The following is a 10803-nucleotide window of genomic DNA, read 5'->3' on the forward strand; positions in this document are numbered from 1 at the left end:
CGTGCGTGTGTGGGTGGGACGTCGTTTACGTCAAAGCGTGACGCCGTCGGGGTTCTGGGGGCGACTGACCTCCAGTGGTGGAAAGTAACTAGGTACATTTACTCAAGTACTTGTACTTAAAGACAGGTTTTGAGGTACTTTTACTTTACTTGAGGTATTTCCAATTTTCTGTACTTTTACTTCTGCTCCACTACATCTCAGAGGCAAATATTACAAGCTCACAGCGCGTCACGAGCTTGTAGATCTGCTATTTTCAAAAGATTTTTGTGTACATTTTGAACTTGTGAAATGAGACATTGAGCACAATGACTACTTTTACCTATTGGTACTTTAAGTATATTTTGATGCCAATACTTTTGTACTTTCACTCAAGTACATTTTGAATAAAGGACTTCTACTTATTTCTACATTGCAGTATTGATACTTTTACTTAAGTAAATAATGTGAGTACTTCTTACATCACTGCTTCTGGGGCGACTGACCTTTCTATTTCCATGAACCAGTGTGTTAATAGCTATTTCAGGCATATATTCACTGCTGATAGTTTCTATATTAATAGGCTACTTAGACATATTTATTAGGGCTGCAGCTAGAGCTTATCGATTGTCTCCATCGATTAGCTTACTTTTTAGATTGATCGAATAATTGAGGGTTTTTTATGTCTATTAAAAAAGTGAAAATAACCAATCTACAAGCTCACAACGAAGCTTGACGAGTTGTGAGCTTGTAGATCGGCATTATTTTCACTGTTATTGGAGTTGTTTTTCATTGTTTTGAAAATAAAGCCGATATGAAAAGCCCAAAATAGGTACGGACTATTAATCGATTATTTTTTATTAAATTATCAAAAAAAAATATATAATAGATTTATCTATTATAAAAACAGATGTAAAATGTACAATATCGATAAGATTAGATCAAATAAAATACATTAGTTCGATTACTATTTAGCAGGCTCTGATCCAGAGCCAGAGATATCCCACTAAGTGCAAAACAATACCTGCATAAACCAACCATAGAGTTAAAAATAAGGCATAAACCTCTCTAGACCTGTGTTAACCTGATCAAAAACAGAGATTTCCTGGTTCTTAACAAACCATTTTATGATAAGAATAGTAGTAGTAATAATAATAATAATAATAATAATAATAATAATAATAATAATAATAACAATCATAACAGCAGTTAAATAATAAATATATACCATCAAGATGTCTAGTATTAGATATGTGATATGTCTAATATATCGTATTTTCATTATTATAAATCCCTGACATGAATGAGTCGACCTCCAACCAGCGGTGGCGCTATTCCCCCTCACCACCCCAAGTAGGGGGCTTTCTGCTGTCTGCCTGCCTAGCAGCCGCGAGCTGACCGGAAGTATCCTAAAATGGCGACCACAACAAAATGCCACGAACGCGATATATAAATATTAAAAACAAAACACGTCCACACAGACGCACGCGCATCAAACGTAACCTCTTATTTTTAACCGGAGTATGAAACGAGCTAAAATAAGCGGGATTGATTCGGAGCTCCGTGCAGAGTGCAGGCAGCCTGTTTGAGCGCCAGTTGCAGCTTAGCCGTTAGCCGTTACGTCACACGTTTACATCGGATTATATTTGTTGACCGTTAGGATTTCGTGGCTCCCAAAAAATAACGGATTTTGTGCGTTTTGTGTCACGCGTGCATACTGCCCCAGGCCCCCAGCCCTCCAGTGTTATTCAGAGCTAGCCGTTTGCCAGTATACACTGTAATGCTATCGAGGCTAGCATCTTAGCCTCTCCGTTAGCCTATTACAGCTGTTTCAAAATTACCCATCAGCCTCTTGGCTTGGTTTAACCTGTAAAGACTTGTTTTTTATTTTTTTATTTTTTTATCCTGTATTGTTATATTAACGTTTTTGGATCTGAATACTAGATTTCATTAATGTATTAGTTGTACATTTTCTATAATATTCCCACAACTAATTACATTTATTAAAAAGGTTTTTGAGGATGGGCCGGGGGGCCACACATCTTTCACTGATTTGACTGAAATATTATTACATGCCTTTCATGAATCCTTTTTACGTCTTTTGTTGACTTATTTTTGGGTCGATTAATTTTTTTACACTAAATATCGTTCTACGTCTATTTTATAACATAACTAAATATTGTGAAATATTGTACAACTTTAATTTTATTCTTACATTAAATATCGTTAAATATCCATATATATCAAGTTTTCTTTCTCCATTGATTATCCTTTACGTTAAATACCGCTGAGCATCTTTAGTTCATTGTGTGGGTTAGTTATTAATCGTGGTCGCCATGGAGAGCCTGTACAAGCGCAAAGTGTTCGCCTCGATGCGAAAGACCCAGGCGGCCGCCGCGTCGAAGAAGCGACAGATCGGCCTCCCTGCGGAGATCCTGGACGACAGCGACGAGGGCTCGTTTGGCAGCTCCACCACCTCCTCCGAACAGTCGAGTGACGAGGAGGAGCTCACCGCCACCAGCGACGAGTCGTCGGAAGACGACGAAGGAGACAGGAAGAAGAAGAAGGCGGCACCAAAGAAGGCGGCACCAAAGAGGAAGCCCGTGCCCAGAGGCCGGAGCGCAAAGGGCCGTCAGTCTGCCAGCGAGTCGAGTTCAGGCGAGTCGTCGAACTCGGGGAGCTCCTCGCCGCCGCGTGGCCACAGGAAGCGGTCGTTCCTCGGGAAGGACGACGGTGACTCCACGTCGGAGTCCTCCAGTGAGGAGGAGGAGAAGAAGCCGCCAGCAAAGAGGAAGAAGAAAGTGGGGAAGGCTCCGGAGAGTAAGAAGAGGAAGGTGATGAAGCGAATCCAGAAGCCCGATTCAGACTCGGACGGCGAGGACGACGACGAGAGGCGAGAGGGGAAGAAGGCAGATTCAGAGGACGAGGAGGACAAGGAGGTGCAGAAGAGGAGACAGCGCCACGACAACCTGGTGGCGCTGTCCAAAAGGATGAAGTCCCGCCTAGTGAGACGACCAAGGGTCAAGGTGATAACAATTTTTTCTGCCTATACCAATCCAATACTAAATTTTTCCCTCTAAAAGCTGCAATCCAGAACTTTCATGTCCTACCTGGCATTCCAGCCCAGGTCTCCTGTGTGGGAGACCAAATGTAATAACTATAAACAAGCACTCCCTCTCTCTCTCACACACACACACACACACACAGATGGCGGGTTTAACCATATATAAGCCTATCCAAACAAATGGACAGAAACACCTTTTCCCCTGACAGACACCAATGTTGTGATATTCTATGTTGACATAAGCAACACATGAATTTCACATTTACATTTCCACATGCCTCCACGATACATGCGCTCACACACAGACACGTCATCTAGCGGCCATGATTGATAAACCTACTACTACTACTATTCTGCATGTCGTGTAATGTTCTGCAGTGTGCCTACTATTCCACGGACGTTCCCAGAATTCAGCGGAAATTTCAGTTTACATTGGAATCCTAGGGCAGTAGTTTTCAACGCCAGGGGGGCCCCCCACGTGATTTTGTGGGGGTCCCCAGGTGACAGTGAAGTGACAATTTAAGGACTTTTAAGACCTTTTTTAATACCTCAAAAAGAAAGAAAAGAAGAAACACCATCAGTGCATCAAAAGTAATCAACAAACTACACTTCAAAAACTGGTCAAACATTGGCCAAATTGTCAAATAATATAGGAAAGAGGCAAATATTTGGAAAATAGCAGATCTATAAGCTCACAACGCCCTGAGCTTGTAGATCGGCTATTTTCAAATTGTTTATCTAGAGTCAAACTAAATTCACTACATTCCAAGTGCTTATCCAACTACATTCCAAGTGCTTATCAGAGTGGGGGGTCAGGGGGTCAGAAATGATCATTTTGGGGCGTCACAGCCTGAAAAGGTTGAGAACCTCTGTCCTAGGGTGTCTAAAGTTTTGAGTCAGCAATCAGCGTACTTGGCATTGAGGTGATCCAAAATGCAGATCTTGATCGATTTGCACAACTTGTTACCACCTTCTTCTGATGCTGGAGACTTGAAAAGTTGTAACGCAGGTCTGACCAGTGGTGGACAAAGTATATACTCAACTAATGACACGCGGTGCGACACATTGTGAGCCTGTATATCCTGATAGGCTATTTTCACTATATTTGAATTGGGGTGTACAGTAAGCGGTTAATTCATAATATATTTTTGTGAGTTTGTTTCCCATGAGTCCTTTCCTAGAGTTAAAGTGTGGAGTGGAGTTAAAGTGGAGTTAAAGGTATCATGACATTCATTTTCACTTTTTTTATTTTCAATGTTTTATTTGGGGTTTTATGACCTCAATTACACCCAAAAAACCTGAACTTAGAACATTCAGTGGATTTTCTGTGGTCTGGGGTTTTCTGAATAATTAGGCTGAAAAGTAATCTGAGCTTGGCCCTTCGACAGTGAGGTCACAGTCGATTAATCCCGCCCACTCTCCTCCTCGCCCCTCCCCTCCCCTATCCTTTCCTTTGGGGGGGGCGGAGCAGAGGCGATGATTGACAGGCAAAATCCCTCACCAGCGACACCCGCAGGCAAAGATTTCTTTTTTCATTGCAGTTGAAAAGGCTTTAGAAATGTGAGAGAAAAACACCTGCCATGGATCACTGGAATGGAATTTTCACTTAAAACTTTTTGTACACTTTTGAAGGACCAGGACAAAGACTTTGAATGTGGTGTAAAAGTGAATGTCATTAAACCTTTAAAGTAGAATATTTCTATTTGAAATGTAGCAGAGTGAAAGAAAAGAAAAGAAATACAAAAGTAAATGTACTTAGTTCCTGTCCAGCACTGGGTCTGACATATGAGAGGGTGACACACTTCTTCTCACCTGACAGAGCTTCTGTGAAGTCCTGAAGTGGTTTCAGAGAGTCCTCCCGGACCGCCTACAGTCCATGACCTCTGTGTCATATCAGGCAGCGAACAACATGCCTGGACATTTTGTCAGTGGACAGGACTTTTGAGAGTTCCAGGACCCTCTCCATCATTTTCTGCCTTGACAAGCCGCTGACAGTTAATCTTACACAGAGGAATGACCCAGTTGATGTGGTTTGTGTCATCCATGCCATGTCCTGTAATGCAACATTTAACAAAATATCTTTAAAAATATTTTTCATTTTACTGTTATTTAAAGCAGTGGTTCTCAACCTGTGGGTCGGGTACCCACATGATTTGGGGGGGGGGGTTCCCCAGATGACTGTGAAGTGAAAATTTAAGGACTTTTAAGACCTTTTTAATACCTGATTTTTTTTTAGCATTACTGCATCAAAAGTAATCAACAAACTGTACTTTAAAAAGTGGTCAAACATTGGTCAAATTGTCAAATAATATAAGAAAGAGGCAAAACATTTTGAAATAGCCGATCTGCCAGCTCACAACGCCTTGCGTTGCGAGGCGTTGTGAGCTTGTAGATCTGCTATTTTCACTATTTATCTGGGGGTTCCCCAGTTCAAATATGATTCATTTGGGGGGTCACTGCCTGAAAAGGTTGAGAACCACTGATTTAAATTGGCAGATCACCGTCTCTGTTTAATAGGGACGTGCGTGATTAAATGACTGCACGTTTAAATGTTGCTTGCCTCACCCTCTTGTCAACTCAGAAAATACAATTTGTTTCGGTAAAACGGCCAGCCAGACATGTGGAAACAGCTGTATAGATGTGTGCATTCTCAGACGCAGCTGCACTTGAACGCATCCCTGGTATCTTCCATGGACATGGTATGACTACATTGCGAGTTTATGGAAATAACTCAATTTAAGTAGTGACAGCTGTGCTGTATTACTGATGCTTCCCCATTTAGCCGTAACGTTTAGAAATAGATTTTCATTATTAGGCATATACTACTACTGTCAGTGGTTTTTACTGCAAACAGTCATTTTAGCTAAGTGTGAGCCTTAATAAAAATTACACTCAATAACGGCCAGATGAAGTCAGTGAGCAGATGAAGTCAGTGAGCAAAGCAATGATCCTCAGCTACTTCTTCAGTGGCACTGCTTTGACAACATTGCTCCCATTGTCGGAAGTTATCGGCAACCAGTCCCCTTTTGTCAAGTTTGCAGTTTGTAAGGGCATTCTGCAGGGCTTCGGCCATATAGTCTCTGGTGGGATCTTGGGGAAAATAGTCATTTTTGTGAGCCGATCAGTAAGGTTCTGTTGGAGTCTGACCTCTGTGTATATGTGCTGGTAGTGCTTCTCTTGCAAAGTAGTTGTAACTGGTATCTTGGGTCAAACATGTACAAAGCATATAAAAAGACCACATAAAACACACATACAATTCACCCCCTCCAGGCTCCAAACAAAACAAAGCAGTGGGACAAAAAATACAAATCAAAACACAATTTTAGACGGATACACCTCTCTTCATCTCTATACAACAGGGACTTCCACATCCAGTGTCCACATCACAAACAGTATCTTAGCTGGACAAAATATATAAATAAAATAGGGGTCAATGCTTTTAGGCAGCTTTTTTTTTTCTTGTTCCACTTTTGCTACAGGGACCGTATCTTCAACCACTTAACAATGTGGTAGGTGCCGTGTTAGTTATATCGCGCCGTTTTTTTTATAAGGCACCCCCCTGAGGCGAAAGATGTTTTCAACAAGCTTTGTTTCGGGGCAGAAGACCGTGAAGTCTTCACAGATGGAGTTGCAGGCAGCACACACCCTTCGTACTGCGGTTTATTTCACCGTTGCAAATGGTGGAAGAGATTCAGAGAGCTTCCTCTTTCTGTTGCAAAGCGGTTTATGGCATTCTCTACGTTGAATCTGCCGTTCGTCAGATTTCTTTATTTTAAATCCAAGCCATCTCCAAATGATTAAACCATTGTTTTCCTTTTCACAAACAAGGTCTTCTTCGGAAACGTGAACCGGCACTGTGTTTCATGTTGTGAGTTTGCACTTATGCTCAGAGGGAGGATGGGGCGGGTTGCGTGCAGTGTGAGAGATGGGATATGTAAACAGTCAAGCTTTATGGGGGAAAAAACTGTATTGTTTGTAAGTATGTAACATGAAATTATGTCGATGTACCTTAAAAAGTCGATATACTGCCTTGTCCTAAGTAAGTCGGATTCAAACGGGGATATATATATGCCCCAATAATTATTTTTCTTTTCTTTTTTTAATCCTTTAATTGTTTTACTTTTAGTTATTTTTCTTTTGGTAAAAAAATATTATTTTCTTTTCATTTAAGGGCGCCGACCAAGACGACGATGACGACAACGACGAAGGCGGTCCCCCTGGCGATGACCAGGACACAGAGGAGGCAGGTAAAGGAAGCTCATGATTGGCTGACGGAGAGGGGGACAACCACAGGAAGAGAAGAGAGCGGAAAGGTGGCGGCAGATTTTTTTCATCTTTGACAAATTTCTATATTTAAAATGTTTTTTTTTTCTTCCCTTTTTTAATATCCTTTAATTAATCCTGCGCTGGGATTGGTTGTAAATTGTTCTGACATCAGACAGGACGTGATGTCACTAACCTCCACACTGGCAAACGCAGTGACCGTCTACTGAAGGATGTTTTTTTGTAAATGGCTAAACGTGAAGTGATGTCACGCGAAGCAGGAGATTACCGCGCCTCTTTGACAGGACGTGATGTCACTGTTGAGAGGACACATGACTTTTGAAAGGTTTTGTCCTTGGAAAAAAACAGGATATGATGTCACAGTCGAGGTAAACGGTGACTCAACTGTGTAATGACTCGGCTCCCATGTGGATCTGGGACTTCATGTGGCCAGTCTGGGGACATCAGTCATCTGTGACATTTATGACATAATGACTCCATATTTGGGCACGGTTTCAGCCGCATCCGACCGCCTTTCACTTCAATTAATTCAAGTAAAATATTTCAAAAAATATAAAACAGATGTGAAGGAGAGAAAAAATGCTTGGAGGTACTTCCTTTGCCTACTGGCAGCATGCACATGAAACTTGACACTGATTGGTCCAGCGGTTTGTGACATTAGCCCCGGACACACACACAGACAGACCCTCTTGTAGACGGCTCGCCTCCTACACAGCCAAGGCGTAAAAATAGGAAGTGATGTAAATTCCTGACATGCTTCGCTCATATCTTTCCTGACATGCTTCTCTCTCTCTCTCTCTCTCTCTCTCTCTCTCTCTCTCTCTCTCTCTCTCTCTCTCTCTCTCTCTCTCTCTCTCTCTCTCTCTCTCTCTCTCTCTCTGTACTTTGTGAAGACTCAGTTTGTAAATAAAGTTTGACTTAATTGGTGAAGAAGTGTGGTTTGTTCGAGCAATATTGCATAAGAGGTTGTGCATTACCACCACAAGTTGGCAGAGTTCTGTAAGCATCACTGAAGTGCCAATAATGATGGCAAAGCACACCCTTGGGTGTAATATTGTGACTAAACGGTTAGCAGCTAAATGGAACATAATAATCAAAATGTATTCATATTGTGGGGCAATTCGCTCTCAAAATGAACAATGTCTTTGTCTTGCCAGTCTCATCTCCATTGTCTTTGGAAATACATTGTCTGACTGAGACCATTTCTAGTCCCTGTTGAATCAGCCAGCCAGCTTGAGCTTATGCTTTCTAGAGATTGTGATTTTCCCAAACTGAATAAATGCAACACATATGAACACAAAACATGCCTTTTCTTTTTCCTTTTCATGCACAGATACGTCTGTGAACTTAACATGCATTTTTAACCCATTCTATACTTTGGCTGTTAAAAAATAGCATGATATACAAGCTCATAGCGCGCCATGAGCTTGTAGATCTGTTTTTTTTTTTTTATCGTGAAAATGTGTGCAAATCTTCTACCGTACTAATAACAGTACTAGTGATGTTTGTAGTAGTAATAACCATTGAGCTACAGTATAGTAGAACTGGAGAGGCCACAAAAAATCCCGCCCACTCATTTCAATGGAAGTTGCTCACCCGGCGCATACTTCCCAGAAGTCTCTCTCCTCCCCAGCAAAATGAGGAACCGTTTAAACACTTAGGCCACTTTTTGTTTTTCGGCTAGTCGAATCTACTGCAAGCTCACAACACCGTCTTCGTGTAAATCTGCCATTTTGTTTTTACAAATATTCACTTATGGGGATCCCTGACACACAATGTTTTTACATGGGGTTCCGGGGCCAAACATGTATCAATTTGGGGCTCCTTGGCATGAAAATGTTTGAGAACCACTGGTCTAAAAGTAACATATTGGCACCACTGGTTCTCAGGACCCAAATTGGGTCGTGAGAACCATCCTCTCCAGAACCCTGCAGGGGGCTGTAAACTCAGAACAGCCTCAAAGACTTTGTTCAGACTTAAGGAAAAATCCAATTTGTTTCTCACATATCTTAGGGCCGGCTATCCTCGCTGTTATTTGGGTTATATGTGATCAGATCTGACTTTTGTACATTTAGACATCAATCTATCTCAATTGGTTTGGTTGCTAGGGTAACGACAACATAACACCATACTGTAGGCTTGGCTGACCTACACACCGTATACATGCAACCTCTGGATGCAAGACGACAACAAAACAGCAACCCATGAAGAAACCACAAAAAAATGGAGATATGTCATTTCATCCTCCACACCATATAACTAATCTCTAATCACGGTCCGGAACTCCCCCATCACACCAGATGGCAGTGGTGGAAAAAGTACTCTCATATTTTACTGGAATTCAAAATTTGCTGGAGTAAAAGTACAAAATATTGGTATCAAAATGTACTTAAAGTACCAAAAGTAAAAGTATTCATTATGCAGAATGTCCCATTTCACAAGTTTTCAAATGTATACAAATATTTTGAAAATAGACGATCTACAAGCTCACAATGCGTTGCATCGCGACGCATTGTGAGCTTGTAGATCGTCTATTTTCAAATGGCCGAAAAGTATATAGGGCTGAAGTGGTTAATGTATGTTTTGTAATAATAATCAAAATCTACAAAGTAACTAGTAACTATTAAGTTTTCAAATAATTGTAGTGGAGTAAAAGTACAATATTTGGCTCTGAGATGTAGTGACGTTCTAGAGTAGAAGTAAAAGTATTGAAAATTGGAGATAATCCAGTAAAGTAAAAAAATCCTCAAAATTGTACCTAAGTAGTACCGGTAAGTAGGCCTATAGTACTTGAGTAAATGTACTTAGTTACTTTACACCACTGCCAGATGGTACATCAACCCTCTGTGCTGCAATCACGACACTCATCATTGTGATGCCATCCGAAAAGTCATGGCTGGTGATGACTGGATCGTGTTGTCATCATGAGCTGACTCACAGTTCAGACAAAAATAGGAGGGAGAACACAACAGGTCGTCAGTCAAATAAGACAGTTTATTGAACCCATTAAGACCAGGAACGCATCTGTGTCATTGTTAGATTTGAGCAAAAAAAACATGATTTTACACCTTGGCTATTAAAAAATAGCAGCTCTACAAGCTCATAGCGCGGCACCAAGTGCCACCAAGTTAATCAGTGTTGATTTCGTCGACTAAAACTATGACGAAAAATGTTCGTCGACTACCCTTTTTCACTGACGAAAACTAAATAAAAACGAAATAAAAACTAAGCTACAATGACTAAAACTAGGCTATTTTCAGCATGCAACCAAGTGTACAATCAGCCATTACGACGCCATCAACACCCGCCAAAATACATTTTTGTCGACTAAATCAACTGCAGATTTAGTTGACTCTAATCTTATGTTATTTAGTCAACTAAAGCTGGACTAACAGTAAAACATTTCAGATGACTAAAATATGACTAAAACTATATGGAATTTTATTCAAAAGACTATGACTAATACTAAATCCAAATTT

At 40.9% G+C, this 10803-nt stretch overlaps 1 protein-coding gene across 1 annotated transcript; it reads left to right on the plus strand.

Annotated features, from left to right (window-relative positions):
• The first annotated feature begins 1363 nt into the window (after positions 1-1363).
• On the plus strand, positions 1364-7893 carry LOC308078471 (uncharacterized protein). Its single transcript, XM_080419647.1, has 2 exons — positions 1364-3002; positions 7212-7893. Exons 1-2 carry the CDS (start codon positions 2313-2315, stop codon positions 7302-7304), a joined length of 783 nt encoding a protein of 260 aa, XP_080275773.1. The 5' UTR covers positions 1364-2312; the 3' UTR covers positions 7305-7893.
• Positions 7894-10803: the final 2910 nt, after the last annotated feature.

The sequence above is a fragment of the Gymnoscopelus braueri genome (genome assembly GCF_963280865.1).
Source record: "Gymnoscopelus braueri genome assembly, chromosome: 22".
NCBI lineage: Eukaryota > Metazoa > Chordata > Actinopteri > Myctophiformes > Myctophidae > Gymnoscopelus > Gymnoscopelus braueri.

Coding starts and splice junctions, on each gene's coding strand:
- LOC308078471 (XM_080419647.1), top strand. CDS start 2,313: ATGGAGAGCCTGTACAAGCGCAAAGTGTTCGCCTCGATGCGAAAGACC. Junction 3,003..7,211: donor TGAGACGACCAAGGGTCAAG/GTGATAACAATT, acceptor TTTTCATTTAAG/GGCGCCGACCAAGACGACGA.